This window comes from Sander lucioperca, chromosome 3, assembly GCF_008315115.2.
Source record: "Sander lucioperca isolate FBNREF2018 chromosome 3, SLUC_FBN_1.2, whole genome shotgun sequence".
Lineage (NCBI taxonomy): Eukaryota > Metazoa > Chordata > Actinopteri > Perciformes > Percidae > Sander > Sander lucioperca.
In genome coordinates this window covers 29,426,395-29,450,387 of record NC_050175.1, presented here as the reverse complement: position 1 = coordinate 29,450,387, position 23,993 = coordinate 29,426,395, and the positions used below count along the sequence as shown (strand labels likewise).

The following is a 23,993-nucleotide window of genomic DNA, read 5'->3' as shown; positions in this document are numbered from 1 at the left end:
AACGGTCTTAAGTCACACATGTGCAAGTCACAAATCTTAACCTTCACCGTCTTGAACAAGTCCCAAGTCACTGTGTTTAGACTCAAGTAAGGCTGTACCAACAAAAAGGGGTGTAAAAATGTTACAAATCCAAATCCGGTTCGTTTTATTTACAAGCACAGACCAGGTAAAGCAACCGTTAACAATGCAGGGGTCCATTTCAGGAAGGAGGTTTAACAAACTCTGAGTGTAACCCTGATATCTGAGTTGATTTACCCTGAGATGGGAAACTCTGAGTTTTCAGTTTCAGGCAGCATGAATGGAGCCATGATACTACGATTCACCATGGTAACAACCACAAACAAACTGGTGGGCAGAAATACTGCACATACAGCGAGTTTGAACATGTATTTAGTTAAAAAAGCAACACAGCGGCTGCTTTAAAAGAGAGAATTTGCGTGGGAGAAAATTGCTAGAGTAAATGTGTTAGTTCCAATATAGTGTATATCATATTTAATCATAAGTATAATATTACTGGTGAAATGGTATTGAACCTATAATCTATAAAAGTCCTAGGCCTACTAATCCCATTCTGAGGCTGCAGCACCATCATCAACAGAACTATAATTCATAATCTTATATTTCAAAGGGTTGACATCATTCACCTGCAATACCGTAGAACTCTTTTTTAATGGCTCTTACTGGTTTGTGTCCAGGGAACACTACACAAACGTTTAAAAAACGTTTCAGAGTGAGTCACACTCTTCTGACGGCGCTTTGCTACAGTAGCTTTACCAATATGCTCCGCATCACCAATGTTGTAAAGAAAACTGTTGTTTGCAAAAAAATGTAATGTGACACAAATAATGTGCTGGGATGTAGAGCATGTCCACGATGGGTGACGTTAGTGATATGAGGATGATAAGGTTATGTAAGCTACATAACTGATAGACTGGGAAGAAAAAAACGGAACTGCTCAAATAGGTATTTATCTGGAAATTAAAATGCGTCGGGGCCTCAATATCATCTCCTGACGTATGTTTAACTCCCTGCAAAGTAATACAGCTTCTACATCACCGGGATCGTCGACAAAAGGACATTGCATGTTTTGAGAAAAAAAAACGTTTTATAATCTGCCTAACATGGTTAATAAACCAACCCTGTTTTTTTATTCATGCCGATAACAAACTGCGCTAAAATGCGCCTGATACAGACTGCAATTATGAATGATGAAATGAAAGAGAGCTGTGTCAGAGGGAGGAGACTGAAAGAAGAAAACCTGTTCCCGACTAGGTTAGGTTCACAGAGTCCGAGGTTAGGTTACCTCTCTTTCTGAAACGGAAAACCCAGAATTACCCTCATCTCAGGGTTAACAAACTCAGAGTTTTCACTAAACCTGCTTTCTGAAACGGACCTGTCATTCGGTACCTCCATTAGCTGTATGTGTGTTTGTGAACTCCTTTGCTGCCTCCTTCTTAGCCTCTGCTGGGCTCCCTCTTGCTCTGGGCTATCCTTTTCTCAGCCATCTGATGCACGAGTCTTCAACTTCACCCAGGCTATTCAGACCATAAAGCAGGTTCTCAGGCTGGCTGTGGGAGAGCTGTCTGGTCTGTTGATCCTTGTCAAACTGAACACAGAATGAGAGCCATAACATGGGTGAGAAAGATGTGGTAAGGTACAGATGATAACGTGTGATACTGTAGGGTGAACATCTATTTACTTTAGCTTTATCTTCTTGATCTTCTTATCTTGGTATTCTTTCTTCCATCTTGCCTAAACAAGGATTAAAGAATTAGGGTGAGATTTGAACATTACTGTAACAGTAGTATACATAGATTTATTTGTGGAGGCTTGCCAGCATTGACCACCAGGTATTTATTTATTTTGATTTACAGCAAAAATTAAACTTAAAATACATATTTAATTACAGACTGAGTGCAATTGTCTGGAGGAAGAAACACTTATAAATAGAGCAGGTAGCCTATATCTTATTTCTGAGTTTGTTCAATTCCCTGTCCATTTATTTTTATGTGGAAAGTGGGAATGGAAATATTCTCTCTGGAAAGACAGAATGGTAATGTTAAGTTGGACACACTGAATCATGAGTGAAAATAACGATCACGTTCAAATTAAGATGTTGTGGTCCACAAAGCAGACGCTCCGTTTAATGTCAAGTTGTAACTTGTTGTTGTTACAACGTGTGGTTCACTGTTCATAAAGTAGAACCAACGTAAAGTTAGTCAGCTGAGATAGCTTATGTAAACTTGAGGCATAACCTAGCTTGGTGGTAACGTTAAACGGCGGGTTACCGGTTAGTTAACAGTTAACAGTTAGTTAATGTTAACTACTAGCGTTAGGAGCAACGGAGCGTTATAACGTTTCTTTAATTACTAGTATTAGCTAGTACCCAGCAAATCAAGCTGACCTGCTAAACTGTCTAACTGTCTAGTTAACTGTTATATATTTATTTAGCTAGCTAGCTAGCTAGCTAAAATTACGATTGGTGCATGGTTCACATTCAAGGCTAACATTACATAAGGACAGTCTTAATGTAACGTTAGCTAACGCCAGACACACTTTGATAAGGCACATAAACGGCAAATGCTAACGTTATCCCTGCTGACATTTTAAAATTGTGAAACGTATGCAAGTGTTATCTTAACTCGTGTCCAGTTGATATCTCGTGAGGAAACTGCATGTACATAAAAAGAAAATATTACTTTACCTTAAGTGAAAGCTGAATTTGAATCATCGTGGAGAAGTCCTGACTCCTGCGTTACATTATTATCAAAGCCCGTCTACGCATATTAGAAATTCTTTGTTATTATCCACACTGTCTCTGCGTCGAGATGAGTTTGACGTTAGCACAACCCCCCATGAAGTCAAACAATATCATTGGTCAAGATTGTCTGGCATGATTCATCCAATGATTGTGCAACATTCAATTATTTGAATCTGCGCGCACTTTCCTGAAGCACATAGCCTAGACTAAAGAGACCATTTCTGTTTACATTTCTGTTTTTTCAACCATTTTAAGGTCTTACATCGCTTCACGCCCTGATTATCAATGTTCACGTTGATGCTAGAAGCCTTGGTTGAACTGTTGAGCCCTAGCATCCCTTCCCAGTCTTTCACACATTGCATGTATTGCTAAATTGAAAAAAAATATATTGCACACCAATGTAAAGCTTTATTCATACTGTGTCCTCCCTGTCTTTATTCACCGTATATTACCTCAGCCCATGAAAAACTCTTTGTTCCCTTTGACCTGTAGAAAGTGGGGAGAGGCAAAATGATTTGAGGGAGCAGTAGACTGCACAATGACCTTGCATTTTGTTGAACACTGTGACTCACTTTGGGTCTTAATATTAAGAAAAATTGTTTTAACAACAATTTTAACTTCATAAGGAAAAGAACGTGTATGCTACATATTCTATTTGAAGTACACCAAATACATTAAAAAGAGGTCTGTCCCGCATGCATATTAGTTTCTGACTATGGGGAATTGGGAAAAACAGTAAAAACGTCCCCAAATTTCTGAATTGCTTATTTTCATAACATTCACTGAGCCTTGCCTAAAACAGTTTGGAGTTTGTATTGGAAGACTCCAACGTTTTTAAAGTGGATTAACAGCCTTTTATGAAAAGCCTACTCCTTCAGTTTTGAAATGAAATCACAGATAATTTCTCAAATAAGCATAATGTTGCAGATGTCCATACTGTTTGTCGGTAGGCATGACTTTCATAGGAGGGGACACACTTTCCTATCAACGCAGGGTTGAATTAAACTGTATGAGGGTTGGGACTAGCGGAACAAGTTAGGTTAGGTGGTGTGCAAGTTAGGCAAGCAGCTACATACTGTATTTGAGGTACTGGTGTGCATTACTATTGATTTTCCACCCCTTATAAAAGTGTAGCATAGCTGTGGCACAGGCAATCCATTTAACTTATTAATGTTACACCTTAATGAAACACACATTGCCCAATATGTGCATCAATGCCTGTGTAACCATTGCAAGTCAATGGAAATTGTAGTGTAATTTCAGAGGCAGGGGTGGTCAGATCACCGAGGTCTTGGTGAGGCATTTAAGGTACCGGACATGCATGAATATTCATTCTACCCCACATAAGAGGGAAGCTCATGCTCTGAGCTGTTTGCATGACATAGACAGGAACAAACATCAAAAGCCAGAGTGGACACAGTATGAGACATCACCGCAGACATCAGCAAAGTAAGCAGTCAATGGAAAAAGATGTTGGGCCATGAATCTGAAATAGGCCCATGGCCTCCACGGAAGTGAAATGAGGCAAGAACATCAGATGCCCCCTAAAATATTAGGATGGTGAAGATGTAGGCTTACCCAGGCTGTAGGCTGCATGGCTCTCTGTGTACTGTATCGTCATCCTGTAGGCCTATAGGGTTGTGGGCCTATGTGATGTGAACTGTGGCTGCACGATTCTTTTGTCAACTAATTTGCCAGACCAAAACATGATTATATAGTGATGAGCATATCACAGACTTGGACTAAAATAGACATCATGTACATCCAAGGCCTGTAGTTTAGGTTGACTCTTGTCTCTTATGCATTCCCATAACTGAAACTATGGCTTTGTTTCCACAAATATTTAGGTGAAAGAATGTTTATTTTTACAAAGACAGATCTAAATACAGCATCTTTGTCACCAGTGGTGATTTGGTGCAGTAGTCCTATAGCTTTTTAAGCTTGTGTGCTGCCAAGTTGTTTTACTGTTTGTATTACCATAAATATGCTTGCAAAATATTACAGTAGTGTAGTTTCTAATATAATTACATTGATCCAACTATAATTGAGAACAATTGCTTGTGGGTTTTTGCTGTGGAGTTGTTGAGGCCATGCAGTGAGGGTTCATGTCAGCCTCATTCAATGCATTAAACGGGTATGGCTGGTCCTACCTGTCTCAGTACCTCTGTTAACCCCTCTTCAAATAACTACAAAGCTAAATACAAGTCCTACTCTATTGCTAGAATTTAGTAGACTTGCATTAAGAGACACTGGCCAGGATGAAGTCTGACAGCGATTAAAACACTAACACACAGTATGAGACCACATTGAATAAGCTAAAATGGACCCCTATACACTATACCAATATTTACCCTCTGAAGAGTCTCTGATGCATATAGTGGATAGTTAATTGTAAATATTGTCAAATATTTTTACAAAGTAAACACACAGTACATTAATGGGATAAGTCTGTAGATATATTGAATAGTTGCTTTTAATCACTATAAAGTATTGTTTGTATGAAGTAAACCTGATATATTAATGATTAAAGTACAGTATATTAGATAGTTTCTTTTTAACACTATACAATATTGTTTATATAAAGTAAACCCTTATACATTTATGGGGAAAAGCCTGTAGACATAATGAAGAGTTGATTGTAACGTTTATATAAAGTAATGACTATAAAATAATGGTTCTGCAAGTTATTATCACATATTGTTTTTTGTACAGTAGAAAACCAGTATTAAACAGGAATTTACTGTAAATTGATTGGATAATCATGTAAAATAAATGCCTAAAGCTTTTAAGATACTATTAATGGGCTGTCAAATAGGGTAATTTTACATTAATTTGACATGTAAATAACTATAAATGAATGTTTATTTAAAGTAAACAACATACATTAATTGTAAAAGTATGTAGATATATTGGAGAGAATACTCTCAAAATATTGTTTATATAAAGTAATGACTATTATTACAATGTTTCTGGAAGGTATTATCCCATTATCTTCTCTTTTTTGTACAGTAAAAACACAGTATTAAACAGGAATTTACCGTAAATAGATTGGATAATCATAAAATAAACGCCTAAAGGAGGGTATTTGAAAGTCATTTTACATAATTTTTATGTGTTTTACATCCAGGAATCTGTACTTTAACAGGGAGTTCTTGTGGATGGATTGAATAATCTTGTGAATTTACCAAAGAAAACCGTATGAAAACAGCAGTTTTCATTTAAATTATGTAATTTTAAGGTATTTTGCAATATTTTTCAGTGTTTGTACAGATTTATACATTTGTTTAACATTCTAAATATGTTTTTTGATTACAATTCTTTTTAAATCTACAGTAGTTGGACTGTGAAAATACAGAAAATGTACAGTAGATATCTGTATTTTAAAAATAAATTCTTTGTAGAATAACATAAGGTTTTTTACTGTCATTTCACGGTAAGTGTTGGGCAACTTTTGCTGCCAGACTTTTTACCGTTTTTTCACGATTGTTTTTTAACGTTTCTTTACATTAAATTTAAGGTTTAACAGTAAAAAACCAGAAAGAGGCCTCAATTTTACACACCGTAAAATTATGTTTTTTTTTTGTCTTTTTACATAAAATTCAATGTAATTTAACTTTCAAGACCGTTAAGCAATGGAATTATTCTGTTAAACAACTATATTATCTCATTATATCAATTTACAGACTAAAACCTTAATTTAATGGGGTTTTTTTTAAATAAAAGTATTTTTCTGTATTTTTCTGGCATTAACACGTAATGTAGAAAAAACAGGAAAAAATCCGTAAAATTATACAGTGAATTCCAGTGAAATAACTTTTTTTTTTACAGTGCAGATTCATCGAAAATATTGAGAATGTGATTTAAATCTCTTTGGAACCAATTCGGAAAAAATAAGGATTTGTTCCTAATGACTATGTTACAGTTGTTCCAGAGGAAAGTCTTGTGCGGTGAAAAATTGTGGACAAAGGCTAGCTTCCAAGCTAGAAGGGCTTGCTGATGGAATTTTGATAATTTAATTGGCAATTTATTTGGCAGCAAATTACATTTTAAAATAAAGGAAAGACCTCCAATTTGGTTAAAAATGTAATTTGGTATAAAATACCAAATTGACTCAGGATTTTTAAGACATCTTTTTAACCAATTAACTTTAAAGGTGTTCACAGTGTCACTGAAATCTAGGACTTCAAGACCTCCTTCTGCTTTACTACTGGAAAGTACATTTTTCTTTAGCTTATGTGACTTATTTTTCCAAATAAAATCCAGAAAAATTCGATTTACATTAGTGGCTGTTGAATCATTTACGAATAAGGATAAAGATGGATATACAAAACGAGATAGGCCCTCTGCTTTAGAGAGGAGAACTCTGCCCAAAATAGACAAATCCCTCTGAAGCCAGATGTTAAAAATATTTTTTGTTTTCTTTATACTTGAGAAATTTAGATGTTGTCTAGCAATAAGATTTTTAGTTATAAATATCCCCAGATACTTAATAGAATCCTTAACTGGGATATTTCCAATTACACAATCATCACAACCATGTAGAGATAAGATTTCACATTTGGACATATTCAATCTTAAACCTGAAGCCTTGGAAAATTGATCTATCAAGTGAATAGAGTTACATAACTGGTCCTTGTCCTTTAAAAAAAATCGTAGTGTCATCTGCCAATTGGGAAATTTTTAACTCCTCACCAAATATTGAGATTCCTTCAAAATTTCTGTCAGATGTAATTTTAAGTGACAATAATTCGGTGACCAAAATAAATAAGAAGGGCGAGATAGGGCACCCCTGCCTGACCCCTCTATTAATTTGAAATCTTTTAGAGGTATTGAGATTAATTATAACTGAGCTATTAATATCTTTATAAAACATACTGACAATGTCTACAAACTTGTTACCAAAGCCAAATGCATTATGGGACTGTAAAAGAAATTTGTGCTCAATTGTATCAAAGGCCTTATAAAAGTCTAGAAACAAAATGAGTGCCTCAGACTTAACTGCATCTGCATAATCCAACAGATCTAATATGAGTCTGATATTACAACTAATGTCGATTTTTCATAAATCCTGTTTGAGTTTCAGCTATAATAGAGTCTAGCCCTTTCTTCAATCTGTTTGAGTAAGCTAAAGCCAATATCTTATAATCTATTGTTAAAAGAGTGATAGGACGCCAATTATCAATTAATAGAGGGTCTTTATCAGGTTTGGGGATAAAAGATATAATGCCTTGCTTCATTGTAGTTGTCATCTCCCCTTAACTGATGCATTCTTTGTACACACATAATAAAAAGTTATGAAGGTGTTCCCAAAAGTGTATGTAAAATTCAACAGATAGGCCGTCGATTCCTGGAGATTTGCCCTTCTTCATTGAAAAAAGTGCATCTTTAATTTCAGTGACTGACAGGTCAGATTCACATAATGATTTAAATTCCTCATCAATTGAAGGGATGGTAGCTTGAACATTATTCAAGAAATTTGCACAATCACTTGCATTAAATTGTGATTCATATAAATTCCTATAAAATTTGGTGACAAAATTAGAAATTAGCTTTGGATCTTTAGAAGGAACTCCGTCAATATTAAGGACAGATAAAGATTTTCTTTTAAAATTTCTTTTCTCAAGAGCAAAAAAGTAACTTGTGTTCTTCTCCCCTTCTTCAAGCCATTTGGCTCTTGACCTAATGAATGCTCCTTTTGCCAAGTCTAAATAAATTTGGTCCAGCTGTAGTTGGATTTTCCTTATTTCGAGTTCTTCTTCCAAATTAATGTTTACTTTTGTCAGTAAAAGGTCAAGTTTGTGCATCAATTCAGCTTCTACCTTACTTTTTTCTTTTTTTAGTTCCTTACTTCTTTTAATCGCAACGCATCTGGCTTTGTATTTAAAGAATTCCCATTTCATCCTGTAGTTGTCGTTTAGGTCGTCATTGAGGAGTTCACCTGCTAGTTTTTTGATAGAGTCGTTAAAGGAATCATCCTTCAAAAGAGAGTTGTTGAATTTCCAATACCCTCGAAAACCTGAGGTCTCCTGAGTAGCATTTAATTTCAAAATAATTTGTTTATGGTCAGTTAATGGGGCGTAAAGATGATTAACTTCTTTCACAAATTGAAGAATAGATGATGAAATCAAAAAAATATCAATTCTAGATTTTAAAGTAAGTCTTCTGTTGCACCAAGTAAAGTCTTTGGTACTGGGATTGAAGAAACGCCATGCATCAGTCAAGGAAAGGTTGGAGCATAGAAACGACACAAGGTTATTGCTCTGTGAAGATTGACTAAGCCTAGGGGGGTCTCTATCTAACTCGTCATCAGGACATTCATTAAAGTCTCCACAAAGAATTATAAAAGAACCCTGGTACTTAATATTCAGATCTTTCAATTTGGATGCTATTTCATTAAATAAGACCTTGTTAGAAGCGTGGGAATTAATATATTACAAACAATAAAGATAGCATTGTATTGTTTAATTATCAGTGTAATCCATCTACCATTTTGAGAAGAGACCGTTTCAAGAACGTCCACTTTAAATTTATGTAATAAAATTAAAACCCCTGCTGAATGATTGGTACCATGGCAAAAATGAGCTACATTACCCCATTGAGTCTTCCAGAATTTAGCATCTGATTCACAAGAATGTGTTTCCTGAAGTAAAATAAAATCAGCCTCAGTTCTCTTGCACACAAGAAAGATTGCTTTCCTCTTAGTAATATCCCTAATACCTCTGACATTTAAAGACATTTAGAGAATTAAACATAAAATCCATACAAAAACTTTTATGGAAAAAAGGAATAACCGTAAATCACTTGAGCACCAAAAAACTTGAAAAGTGCTAAGAAAATCCACCAAAAGGGAGGTGGAGATTAACAACCATTTAACTTGGCATAACAGACAGTGACAAAGAAGGTGAAGTTATAGCCATCACAAATTGTTTTCATCTTAAAGATAATTATTATTATAGACATAGCTAGTCAAGTAAAGGACCATGGATTTATTTCTAAATATGCTATCAGAGATTTGGTAGATGTCCACCTAGATTAAACAATTAAAGTAGAAAATAAGAGGTAGCCTACAGTAGAAGCTGTAAAAAAAAAAAAAAAAAAGGGTCTTGGGTCAAACTCATATCTGTATTATAAAACAACCAACTATCCAAAAGTATAACATCTTAGGTTGGACTAATCAAGTGATTGTTTTGTTTTTTGCCTTAAAAGAAAAAATAGCATTATAAAATAATAATAATAATAATAATAATAATAATAATAATAATAATAATAATAATAATAATAATAATAATAATATCAAGGTCCCAACAGAAAAGAATAGGGCTAAAGTTCCTTTTCCTTGTGCCCAAGAATGTAGCTTCTATGACAACTACCTCAAAATTCACTTGATGATAAACAACAACAACAACAACAAGAGCACAAAGAAAAGATTCGGCTTGGCTCCATAATTAGATTAAAGTCAATAAGGTGAGAATTGGGCTACCTTCCCTGAGATGATAAGGTGCAAACTGAAATTTCTTAAATAGCATACTTGCAAGAAAATACATAGTTTAGTAGCCTAAGCATCAAACAGCTTGAATGACCATTCTCAGTATTAGATGAGACGTACGTCTGCATAGACATTCTATGTCATCTCTGAACAATCAATCTTCTTTCCGTTTATGAAGACAAAAAGGCCGCGAAAAGAGGCTTTCTTCCCTTCTTCTCTTGCTTTCTTCACCAAGGGCCACAGCTTCTCTCTGGCCGCTTTCTCTTCAGGGGACAGTGCTTCGGTGAGCCTTAAGTTGTTGTCTAGAAGAAACTTTGAGCCTTTCGCCTCCTTCCAGACAGCATCACGAAAACGTCGCATTGCAAAAAGGATGATGGTTGATCTACTTGAGCCGTCTTGTCGTCGCTGCCCGATGCGATGGACGATGTCGACCCCATCCTTCAGGCTGTCACGAACATTAGGAGCCACTTTACCCAGGGTCTCGATCTGCTCCTGATATTTTCTCCATCTTCCTCCTTCACGCCATGAATCTTCAGGGACCACCTTCGACTGTAACTCTGGCAGTCAGCGATGTTTGCCTTCAGAGTTTTATTTTCTGCTTGCAATAAATTGATCTCTTTTTTCGTGCCTTCCAGTGTGTGTTTCTGTTGTTTAACATCCAAAGTAAGCTGCTGAACGGTCGAGGTTAGCTTTTCCATCTGTTTTGAAGTTGACAGTCGTTTTTTCTATTGCAGATATTTTCCGGAAAGTCTCATCATGTTTCCCAGATAACACAAGGATGGCTTCTAAAATATCTGCAGTCTCTCTGTTATCACGTTTTACCTTTTTTGTTGGAGGTTTTAACGGAGTATCTGGCAGTGGAGTAGCACGGGCCTCAGATTCAACTTGTGCGTCAGGACTTGCCTCAAACCAGTCACCTTCCTTTTCATCCACGTCCCGCATCTCAATAGGGTTGTTGCTAGCTTCATCCACGTGTAGCATTTTTGGAGTAATGTTAGCGTCGTCAGCTTTCTCTAGACTCAAAGTCTTTTTGTTTTTCCTTTTGGCCATTCAGCTCCGACTTAGCTCAATATGTATAAGTTGTCACTTATCTGTGTTGCCTTCTAGTAATATTTAAGGTTTCATCGGTCAGTTAAACTCAAACCCTCCGCGTTACCTGACAGAGCGAATAAACGCACACCCACCTACATTGCTGCCATCTTGGCCGTCTCCGACACAATCGTTAGCCTATTTTTACAAAAACGTCTGCTACGGAGCCATAACGTGAGATACAAGGTAATGGAGCTTTTTATACATTGTCGTGTTTCTTTAGAAATAAACAATGGACAAATAGAGTCTTTAAACACTTCAGATGTGAAGTTATTCACTGTCAAAGTGGCGCCAAAACAGAACATGCAGTAATAAACATAATAATAATAATAATAATAATAATAATAATAATAATAATAATAATAATAATAATATACAAATAAAATAAAATAGGTTACCTGCGGAATTATACTTTTTTTTATAATATACTTTAACATTTAGGTTTTTTTTACACTTTCATTGCACTCGCCAGGAGGTGCAGAGTAACATATCTGTGTCTGTGTGGCACATTAGCCTACTGGAAGCCGAAGACTCAATGATAGTCTAGTTGGAATAGCCCGGTGCTGTGCTAAAAGCTTGCAGCTGATGTTTTGATAAGGCTTGTCGGTTAAATAAGAGGGGGAAGTGTAAGTTTTCTCAGTCTGAATGGGGAAACAAATGCATTGCAAGTTACTTGTTAGTAGCCTAGCCTACTGTATTCATCTGATGGCTGTAAGTACCAGGCTACTTAACAGCCATCATACGCACTTTGGAGGAGGGTCTGTCAAAGCGAGACTATTAGGCTAAGGATAGGCCTATGACTAAACCTTTGCCATCACAGAAAATAATGAATAATGCATTTCCTTTATCGTATTTAAAAAGGTTATTTTATTTTGAAGTCTTAAATTATCCCATATTAGGCAAAATGTGTTACTTTTCGCAGCAGGGAGGGAGACGCTCTTTCCAGAAAATGGATGGTGGCAGTGATGGAGGTAAGGACATTTTTAACGACAAAAACAAAGTTTATGACGAAATGAATCCACCAAATGACAATAATTAATACTACAACTGGTACTAGTAGGAATATATTTTTGTCATGTGATTATACGAGAACAGTTTTGCAGGTGTAATGTTGCCATCTAGTGTTCACAATTCATGCATTTGCAAAAAGCTGTTTGGTTCATTTTATTTCAGCTTTATTTGTACAGCATATTTCATGATTAGAATGCACACAATGTTTCACAACACAAATCCCAATATAAAAATGGTAACATTACCACTGCTGAGATGAAATAATAGCATTTATAATGTACATTGTCTAATTTCATTGCATTTCAACAAATCTATTTACAACATAATTCAATATAAAACATCTTTGAAGGTGGCATGGGAAAAGGAGATTTACATTCCAAATTTAGACATTTATTTATTCATTTAAAAATAGATCTGTGGTGAAATTATCAATCCCAACAATCAGAGGAAGAAAACAAGCACCAAATAGAGGACATTAAAACTGGTTAAATATCTGTTTCTATAAAAGGATAGACATTAGCTAACTCAAATAAACAGAAATAATCCTATTAAGCGTAAAAAATGAAAGCCCTTTTATTTATTGTGGAGGTAGCTTCCTAAAAAAACAAAAAAAAAAATACCACTAGTTACACCCAACAGCAGAATACAACTCAAATCAAAACAGACAAGGCCTTACATTCTTATAACAATGCCAACATTGTGAGTTTAAAGCTAAAATACCACCTAACTTCTGTATTACACAGCTCAACCCTCTACCATAAAATGACAGATTATGCTTCCCCTTAATTCTAGTATAGTTGTGGTGTTTGAGCCAATTATGTCAAAACAAGAGCCATGGAAGCAAAAATGTTGTTTGAGCCAACCAGGCCACACCTTGAGTGCGATTTATCTGGTTGCCATTGGAGTAAAGTCAATGGAGAAGACAGAAGATGGAGATGATGGCCGATACAGGTTGGAGGCTTTAGTCGTCGTAGTTCCTCCTCGGTGGCTTATTGGCTGGCACAGCTGGTCTGTCACGACTGCGATCATCATAGCGGTCGTCATCATTAATACGACGGTCTCTGCGGTCATCGTAGCGACGATCGTCGTCATAGCGCTCATTGCGGTCACTGTACCTTTCACGGCGGTCGTCGTAGTCGCTGCGGCGGTCGTTGTAGTCGCTGCGGCGGTCGTCGTAGTCGCTGCGGCGGTCGTCGTAGTCGCTGCGGCGGTCGTCGTAGTCGCTGCGGCGGTCGTTAAGATCCTTGCGGTTCTTGTAGTCGCGTTCACTTAGTTCAACAGGGTTCCTCACACTGGAGTCAGAGCCCCGGGCGTCCTCCTGCACATCGGCACGGGGACTCGCACCGTTTCTAACCGGCTCTTTGAAAGTTTCCCTCTCCTCCTCCTCCTCCTCCTCCTCCTCACGAACTCTGGAAAGTAAACACATAACAGTCATGTTTGTTGTTTGTGTGTGAAGGGTTTTCATTTGATTGCGTTTCCTTGGCAGAGTTCACCTGGAACAAAGCTTCCACCATAGTTGCCTAGAAACCGCCTCAGCTGTGTTGTTTTGGTGGCTAATCTTCCCAATTCTTGCTAAAGAAATGTGGCAGCAGGTGAGGTTTGTCTACAGCTGTGATATTTTACACTCGGCACTCCATCAATGCATGTAATCCTGTCAACAAATATGACTCAGTGACATAAATGGGATAATTGGGATATGTTCGCATCACAAATGCTCATGCTGCTTGTATGAAGAGTGCAAGCTGCAAAAAAAATCTTTAACTCAGTAAAAAAGTGCGTTCATCCATAATGTTGACTTGCAGCTACTTCTTTTGCTCATAATTTCTGTTGATATATTAGGATTTTTGGAGGCGATTTTAGTGATTAACAAATTTGACTTTGTGTCTATGAAGGCAGTAGGTCTATTTGACTTCTTCAAATTTTACTGCAACAATAAAAAGATTCTTATAAATAAAATGTGCTGTATAAATAACATATTTTGGCATTTAATATTTGGGATCTTGATTGACAGGTTATTGTTGATTCCTCTGTCTATTAACCTAAAGGCACGGATATATTCGACCACCTATGTTCGACCACCTGCCTCAATCAGTTAGTAATTAGTTTACGTTGTGTGCCATCGGTGTTTTAAAGGTTTAGGTACTAACGAAACAAACAAACTGATCCAGGCAGCGGTAGACCAGCATCTCCCATGTTCTGTGAGGTAAAAATGTTGTTTTTGTCAATGGTGTCTGGTGACTTTGAGGAGAGCATAGGTAACAGCTTCAGTCCCTCCTGCGTAAACTTCAACAGGGCTGTCTGATGGCAAGGTAAAGCAGTGACAATATTCCAAATATAGCATACACACATATTCATGACCACATGGGTCATGACCGAAAGAACGAGATCCAGGGTACAAGCGGCCGAAATGGGTTTCCTCAGGAGGGTGGCTGGCGTCTCCCTTAGAGATAGGGTGAGAAGCTCAGTCATCCGTGAGGAGCTCGGAGTAGAGCCGCTGCTCCTTCGCGTTGAAAGGAGCCAGTTGAGGTGGTTCGGGCATCTGGTAAGGATGCCCCCTGGGCGCCTCCCTAGGGAGGTGTTCCAGGCACGTCCAGCTGGGAGGAGGCCTCGGGGAAGACCCAGGACTAGGTGGAGGGATTATATCTCCAACCTGGCCTGGGAACGCCTCGGGATCCCCCAGTCGGAGCTGGTTAATGTGGCTCGGGAAAGGGAAGTTTGGGGTCCCCTGCTGGAGCTGCTACCCCCGCGACCCGTTACCGGATAAGCGGAAGAAGATGGATGGATGGATGGACAGATATTCATTTTTTAGCTGAACCTTTAAGTGGCTTAAATACGTCGCTGCTGCCCTCGTCCACAGCCAGACATTGCTTAGCTTCCGTACTGTAGGTAATACACTGACTATGGATAAGTACCTCATAACCCACTTCAAAAAATCTGAACTACTCCTTTAAGCATTGTGAATGGGCCATATCAGAGGTTCACCCCGTTCACATCATAGCATCTTGTTTATCAGTCAGTGTGAGTGTGTCTTTAAGGGAGAAAAACTTTACCCCATGGCGTATTCCTCGTCCTTTTTCTTCTTCCGACAGCAGCAGCAGTAGATGACGATGATGAGCACGATCAACGCAGCGATTACTCCACCAATGATTCCTGCAGTGGAGGCAACGTTCATGGAAGCTACAAGGAAGACGAGTTGGTAGAGAAGGAAGAAGAAAAGGATGCATATTATAATCGAGTGTTGTAAAGATGTGTTTAGTGGGAATACCAAGTTCCCAGACAGTTAATGGAAAAGCTGCTAAAAGAAGGTTTCTCTCACGCGGCATTACTGCGAGGGTGAAGTTGTAGGAAGCAGAGCCCATCTTGTTTGTTGAGGTGCAGATGAAGAATCCTGATGTGTCCTTGGAGATATTGTATAGAGACAGGATGCCTCCCTCTGAAAAACAGAGAGGCAGTCATACACACATCTCTTCTATAAGGAGGTTATTATTTTATAGACTACACATTCTTGTGCTACTGCTCATAAAAAAACCCAAGAGAGCTCAATCAATAATCAATGCTGTTTGCATTTTTCTTTTGATATCCAGCACCACAATGCAGTGTCACACCAACCCTTATTACAGTTTTAAAACACTGTTTCAAACTAGAGGTGAGAGTGTGAATCTTCACTGATCTCCTGATTCGATTATCAGGTCAGCGATTCGATATCTCGATGCAGCATGATGCGTCAAAGACATTTTTCTATTAAAGCCATATATGATATTTGACTTGACAAACTTGCATTGTCAAGTGCAATGCCCAAGCTCCAATAAGTAACTCATATAATGAAGTGTTTGGGTTCATTTCTTTAAGGTAGCTACCACGAAGGTTTACCCATTTTGGATTAAGTGGTCATATACCACCCTACTTTTAACCAGCAAATCTATTGTGCTGTATTGGAATAACTGACCCCAGACAACTCTTTAACAAAAAAGGTATTGTTTACTGAACAATAACTTAAATATACAAATAATATTTTGCCGTTAGATTGAATTTAAAAAAAAAAAAAACACAAATCACACCCTTCAAATATGCTAACTGCAATATTTCTTCAAATTATATTACACACAACTACCCCTTTCTCTATCAGTTTCAACTTAAAACACTCCAGCTACACAAAATGATTCCTCCTTACAGCAGTTTCAATGACTCACACACACACACACACACACACACACACACACACACACACACTCTCTTTGGTATCGGCCTAGATGTTGGCCGATAAACAACTTGCAATACAGAAGTGCCATATACAGTATATGTTTGAGGTCATTTCAAAAATAGTGTTCCCATTTTCATGAAATGTTTTTGTCCACAAGAGAGGACTGAGAAGATTGTTTTTTGACAGTAGTCATGATTCTTTAATTAACCAAATTCAAGGGTTAAGGTTAGGGGCTGCTAGGTGTTCTACTGTTTCCAGGATTTATAGTCATGACAAACAAAAAAAAAAAAAACGATACTTACGGACGGTGGTTCTAGGGGGTAGAACACGAGGTTTGTTCATGACATCTAGACTTTGCCACGAATAAGTGGGTGGTGGGGAGCCTTCTGCTGACAAACAGGTCAGGTTGATGTTCTGGCCATACTCTGCCTTTCCCTGGATTGTACAGATGGGTGTAGATGGAGCCACTACAAAGAAAACAAGGTGTAATTTGTCCTTAAAAATGACAATAAAACATGTCTAATGTAATTTGGTCAATCTACACAGTCTAGATATTAAAAAAGTATAAATGCCTACAGAATACAACACATACAAGATATTTTCTTTTTAGAATGTCAATATAGATAGTCCTTCAAGAAAAGAGTTTTTTTGTGATTGTTGCGGGCAAAAATCCTTGATTATGCTGCACGTTTTCTTAAATGCGATGGAATATGCGGGATATTTATGCAATTTTATGTAATGAAATTGCGGGAACTTGCAAAAACTGCGGTTTCATCGTGGCTTTATCGCGGGGTTTGCAGCTTTTCGATGATGTTCACGTCGCGTAATTACGTCACTTCATAAAGTTCCCATGGCAACAGGGCAAAATGCCTGCTCTTGTGTGAAGTAAACGCAACATTTTTCAACTTTCTGCTAAGATATGTGACTTTTTTGCAACAAAAATGTGCGGCGTATTTGAAAAAATGCGGCCCCCCGCATAAATATGTGGACTTTGGCTGATTATGCATTGAATTATGCGATCGCATAGTCGCGTTTTTCTGGAGGGACTGTATAGAGAATGAGTGTTGTAACATGTCTATGCCACCTGGTAACAGTAGAGGCAAAATGGTTAAAACAGGAAGAGACCTTTTGATGATCCATTTCCACGTGCCTTTTTTTGCACTTCATTGCTATAAGCATTATGTATTGCAATAGCTTACATTAGAAAACATTTAAATGCTTAACATGATACTGACGGAGCTTTACACATGGAAAATACTTCTGTAGGCCTATAAACTACCTAATATTATGCTGAATGGAAAGCCAGAAACAACATGAAATACACAACTCTTTTCACCCACGTTTAAACAGTTAAAACAAAATATTTTTTTGAAAACAAATTAAATGTTACCTAGAACCACCAGACGTGTAGTGGCAGACGTCTTGCCCGTTTTGTCACTTGGAATCAGGGCATGGCACCTAAACACCTTGTTGTCATCTAGTGTGGTGGAGGACAGTTTCAGGTTGGCATTTGCCGTGGCAGCATCTACATCCAGGGACACCCGGCCTTCATACAGCGTACCGATGTCAGTATTTTTATCAATAGAATAATAAGTGAGGACATCATCCTGTTACCCAACGAGAGCATCAGTGAAACATTAGAAACCGAAGATAAAGTTCTCCTAGCTGATAGATAATAGAGAATCATACACATCAACACATTGTAGTACTTTAGTCTGACCTCTTGAGCGCCCGGTGTGTCAGCCGTAGCAGACCATGTGACGATGGTTTGTTTGGGGGTACCAGTACCTTGGAATGTAATGCTGCAGGGCAGTGTGACATTCTTACCCCTGGCAACCTCATATACAGGCTGAGGGATGGTCACAAGGATGGCACCAACACCTGACAGCACTGTCACAGTTTAAAAGAGAATAATAAAAGTAATGTTAATCTGACTGCATGACAGCCTGTGTGTAAAATGTGCCTTCACTGTGAATGATTCAGCAGCTTAACCAGATCGGCACAAATAACTTATTACCCCATCCTGATACCCACAGCACCAGTGGTGGTATGAAACTAAGTAGCCTACATTTACTTAAGTACAAATTTGAGGTACTTGTACTTTACTTGAGTCTTTTCATGCCACTTTCTACTTCTACTCCACTACATTTCAGAGAGAAATATTGTACGTTTTACTCCATTACATTCAGGGGCAGGGCACATCATTCTGGGCCCTGTAGAAAGGCATTCTCAATGGGCCCCTCCCTGCATCCACAGCTATGCATTCTAGCATCTTTTTGGGCCCTCCTCACATGGGGGGCAGCTTTAGTTACTTTAAAATGTAAGTCAAATGTCTGCACACAAAGCACATGTTGCTTATAAAATACAATTATAAGTTGAACTACCCAACCGTATATAGGCCTACAAGTAGGCTACAGCTAAAATGATTAGCAGGTTACCCCAGAACTGTTGGGATCTTTCTAAAATGCGAAGACATTTCTGCATTGAGTACTTTTACTTTTATTACTTTACGTAGCCTACATTTTCCCAGATGATACATACTTTTAATTAAGTAACATTTTCAATGCAGGACTTTTACTTGTAACTGAGTATATACAGTGTAGTATTAGTACGTTTACTTAACTAAATTCTTCCACCCCTGCACAGCACAGACAATACAAATCTGCTATGACATATGCTTAGAGCTGAAACAATTATTCAGGAAATAAATCAACACACAAACACAAACACACACACACACACACACACACACACACACACACACACACACACACACTTTAGCTTATCACAAATCTAATCAGCCAGAATAACTCAAAACACCTGTGTGGTTGTTCAGAGCCTTCTACGGCTCTAAACGGATTCTCTTTGGATATCTTTACATTTTATACCGTCTGTCGACTGTAGTGGTCATTTTCTAGACCAAATGCTTTAAGTAATCAAGAAAATAAGTGAAAAATAATAGTTAATTGCAACCTTACTTGTGTTATTGTAAGTCTTTCACAATTATAACCATCAATTTTAAAGCAAGTCTAATTTGCTTATTGTAGAAACCAAAACCATTATATAAGGTTGCGTAGGCCTAAAGGAAAACAAAAGATCGAGTCAAAAGCAATTTTGCTGATGTTGATTTCAAGAGCGTCCATGATTTTTTAATTTTATTTTGCTTAAATTCTTTTTTTGAAGAAAGGGTACCTTTTCCACTAACCTGCATAAACAGGTTATCTAGGCCTGTTCAGTTTAAGATTGGTAGGCTACCTGTCGGTGCGTAAACGGGTGTGGCAGTTAAGGCGCAAAAAGAAAGAAGCGAATGTTATTTTTCGCAGGAATAGGTCTACTCACCCAGAGACAGCAGAGTCAAGGTAGAAATTCTCCTCTCCATGGTCAACACTTTAATTTTCTTAAACTAACTCACTGATTCTTCTGTGTCTGAGTTTTCTTTCAAATGAAATAGGGAACCAGCCGCCTGGTGCGAGTTTGCACCGAAACCCTAGAGCGACTTGTAAATTGCGACCCATGGGTGCGCCCGCCGAGTCTGGATGACTGACAGCGCTCCCAGCCAATCACTGCAGCTCCTGTGGTTCCCGAAAACATTCTTCGTCCGCCCACCTGGCGTGTGACAGCTTGTCCTCTATTCCTGAGTGTTTAGAGATAATTGCCTGAGACATTGGAACGCTGTTTCCAAATCTAACAAAAATGTGTCACAATCTGACATTTTAATCTCGAGCTCTATAGTTCAGGGTGTCACCAAACCATAACAGAAGTGCCATTTAGCATATATTTCCATTATGTAGCCTATTATATTTTTACAATACACATAATGTTGCAAAAGAGAGGGAAACGAGAGGTGTTTAGGGATTTATAAAACCAAACAGTTAACAGTGTGTGGATAGTGCAGCAAAAAAAAGAATGTGTGCTGTTGGAACAAGTGAAGCGTTTAGTCCTGTCAGACTGGTTTGACGAGGAAAAGAGTTACCACCTGGAGGCAAACACACACACACACACACACACACACACACACACACACACACACACACACACCGAAATAGAGAAACAACGAAAGAGCTTAGTGTTTCAGGAACTAATTTCAAGCATCCTTCAACGATTAGAGTTTAAACTATTTTGAGTGACTAAACACACTGCCATAACTTTGAACCTCATAGTTTGTTTGGCTCAGCTCTTTGAGCCACTGCGTTCTACTACAGCACCGCTCAGTGGATGTGAATGACTGTACATCCTTCTGCACACAAATGGGACAAGCCTGCATGATTAAATGCACCCCAACTTTAATAACTTTCAAAATAAAAAAAATAAAATGAAAAATATGCCCTCAGTCAGAGGTCGAATGTGGCAGAAATTCCAGCAACTCCTGGTGAATAAAGGAATAGTTTGACATTTTTGGAACTACGCTTATTAAAGGTTGTAGGTTACAGGCTGTAGGTGGTGCCAGAGGAGCCAGATTTCTTTTTTTTAAATTACCGGCTTCATGTAGTTCTACTAGAAAAGAAAATATGGCAGAAAGTTAGTTTTCTAAGTCTTACTTACTGCACCTTTAACACATTGTCTTATCTTTTTCTTTATATTATGTGTTCAATCATACAAAAAATAAATTTGGTTACCAGGACCATCTCATAACTCTAATGCAAGAATTAAACACTGACACACTGACCACGCCCTAGTTGTTGTTGGTTTGTGTTATTTCTGTTTCCATGGAAATATTTCTAACATTCAGATCAACTAAATATGTTTGGCATGATAGTTTGTGTATTTGTCTCCCATATTACTACAGAAATGCTTCGTTACTGTACTCAAGTAGATTTTTCAGATATTTTTACCTTACTTCAGGCTACTATTTATTTTGTGCCGACTTTTTACTTTTACTCCTTACATTTTTAACACGAATATCGGGTTTCTACTCCTTACATTTTACAAAATTGGCTCGTTACTTTAGTTTCAAATAATTTCAGTGGAGTTACGTTATTATTTTTCGCGTCATCAATAATCAATACCGAATTCAATCTAATTGGATGGGAATATACGTTGCACTTGACGCACCACTACAAGAGGACTCGACAGATTCGGCGGCATTCATTCGCGGCAAATCATGTCAGCCGATTTTGCCGGGGCTTCAGCCCCGAATATTTTGAGTATAGCCCCGAATGTATTTTGAAAAGTTGACTGACAAATATGAAACCGGACAATAGCCTATGTAAACGTGCCTGATCGCCTGGCCATTCATACCGGACGCTTATTTCTCCACGCCTGTCACAAAAGCGATCCCTCCTCTCGGCTCTCTTTCTCTCTCTCTCTCCGATAGAAAGAGACAGGATGAGTGGGAAAAACTGTGGTAATTGTAGCCTGTCTGTGTGTGTGTGTGTGTGTGTGTGTGTGTGTGTGTGTGTGTGTGTGTGTGTGCGTGTGTGTGTGTGTGTGTGTCTCTCTCTCTCTCTCTCTCCCCGTCGGTCTCTCCCTCGGTGTGCCTGATTGCGTGTCTCGCTTTGAGAAGTCAAGACTACCAAAATCACCATGAACCTACAGTGAGAACTCGGCCGCTCAACACGAGTAGGAGAGACTTATCTGATCTCCTGGACCCATGACGTGTTGTCGCCCTAGTGACTGCAAGCATCGGTGATTAGACTGTGTTGAAAGCGCACTTTTTGGCCTTATCTGAGAGAGATGTTTGAGATAGTAGGCATCGAGAATGACTCCTGGCGAATGTGCTTTTGTGTGTGTGCAATTGAAGAAATTGTGAGCCTGACATATTACATTTATTATTATTAGCACTCCATGTTCAAAGATTTACTAGCTGTCAGTTCATTTCTTATACGCTGCTGCCATCTAGTGGTTGTTAGTTGTAACTCTAAAAGTAGGCTATGGGGAACTTATTAATGAATGTCTGTTTAGTAATTCATATTTTATCCGTTATTTTCTTTCCAGAAGCCATATTTGAGCACACACACATACATGTAGATTCCTTTAAATGTTAAGAAGAAGATAAAAAAAAAGAGTAAAAAAGATAAAATAAAAAAGAGAAACTGGATCTGTGAATTCTCACAGAATCACATCTTGCTACTCTGTCAGCATCTTATTAACCTGGATTCCCAGTCTCTGTCACAATAATCATATAGCCTATGTGATGTTTCAGGCCTATTGGCAGACATCCATTTAAAATGTAGGCAATGGCATATAAAGAGCCTTTTTTCCATGTCCACTGAAGTTTCTCAGCTTGCACTCTAGTAACATTTGTGTGGTCCAGGTAGCGTTGAATAAAAAATGGTTTTCATTCGCAAGGCTACGTTTACTTTAATACTTTACAAGCCTGTACTTTGTTATTTTTACTTGAGTAAAGAAGTTAAATCAGTACTTCTACTTTTACCAGAGTATTTTTTAACACAAGTATCTGTACTTCTATGGGAAGTGAGTAATTTTGCCATCTCTGCATATTAGCCAGCTGAAACCACTGGAAACCAGATGGCCACATTTGTGCAGGGCTAGAGCTGGTGAAAGGTGAAAGGTTTTGCAAGAATTATGTTGTGTTCCTGCCCAACTTGATGATACATCAACTTTTGTACTTAATTATAGAAAAATAGAAAAAAATACAAAATCTGCTGTGAAAACCTTCTGAAGAGGCCTTTTTCACACAAGACATTTTGACATGTCACAGTAGGAAAAATACAGGTGAAAATAAGTTGTCATTACATTTAGCTGCTTCCGTTTCAATGTCCTGATATTAGTGTCTCACGGTTACACTGCCATGGCTTACTGGGACACTTTAATAAAATGTGTGTCATCATCATTAATGTTATTTAACTGTGCGGTTTGAGACAGTTGGTTGTGCTGATAACATTATGCCTCTTTGCCCAAGGTTGTGGTAAAAGTTTGTGGTTTGACTTTCTGTAACAGTTTCCGTATAGAAACATTAACCGACAGCTTGTTAGAAATGTTTGCAGATTGCAGAGGTACACAAATAAGTGTGATATTAAATATGACTAACTTTCAAATTAGCTTCTTTTTTTGTAACATGCTCCCTCGATGGTCTGTTAAATTAAGATAACATAGATAAGAAATGCATGTATATCCTGTAGAATAATGTGCAACTTTGTGCAAGAGGTTCATTATGGGGCTCCTGAGTAGCTCACCAGAGGTAGAGCGTGTGCCTATATACAGAGGCTTAGTCCTCAACACAGTGGTCGTGGGTTCAATTCTGACCTGAGGCCCTTTGCTGCATGTTCCCCCTCTCTCTCCCCTTTCATGGATAAAGCAGTCCTATCTAATAAAGGCATGAAATGCCATAAAAAAATCTTTAAAAGAGAGGTTTGATATGGCATTTTCTGACACACCACATTACAGTCAGGGCACTGTCACAAAAGATAGTTGAACTGTGAACATCTGCTGAAAGATTAGGCAGCAAGTGTCTGATCATATAGTGAGAGCGTCATTTAATCTTT

General features: G+C 38.0%; 1 protein-coding gene across 3 annotated transcripts; it reads right to left on the bottom strand.

The window, feature by feature from the left end:
• Nucleotides 1–12,485: 12,485 nt before the first annotated feature.
• Nucleotides 12,486–20,109, bottom strand: LOC116054697 (cell surface A33 antigen-like). Of its 3 annotated transcripts, none has more exons than XM_035999626.1 (7): nt 19,888–20,109; nt 18,269–18,444; nt 17,987–18,155; nt 16,851–17,015; nt 15,664–15,780; nt 15,398–15,524; nt 12,486–13,756 (listed from the first exon to the last, which is right to left on the bottom strand). In XM_035999626.1, the coding sequence occupies exons 1-7, from the start codon at nt 19,925–19,927 to the stop codon at nt 13,309–13,311; spliced, it is 1,242 nt and encodes a 413-aa protein (XP_035855519.1). In that variant the 5' UTR covers nt 19,928–20,109; the 3' UTR covers nt 12,486–13,308. The 3 variants fall into 3 exon arrangements, with proteins under 3 accessions (XP_035855519.1, XP_035855518.1, XP_031162234.1); XM_035999625.1 differs by having other exon boundaries at nt 17,939–18,155; nt 19,888–20,108; XM_031306374.2 differs by having other exon boundaries at nt 17,939–18,155; nt 18,269–18,438; nt 19,888–20,074.
• Between the last annotated feature and the right edge of the window lie 3,884 nt (nt 20,110–23,993).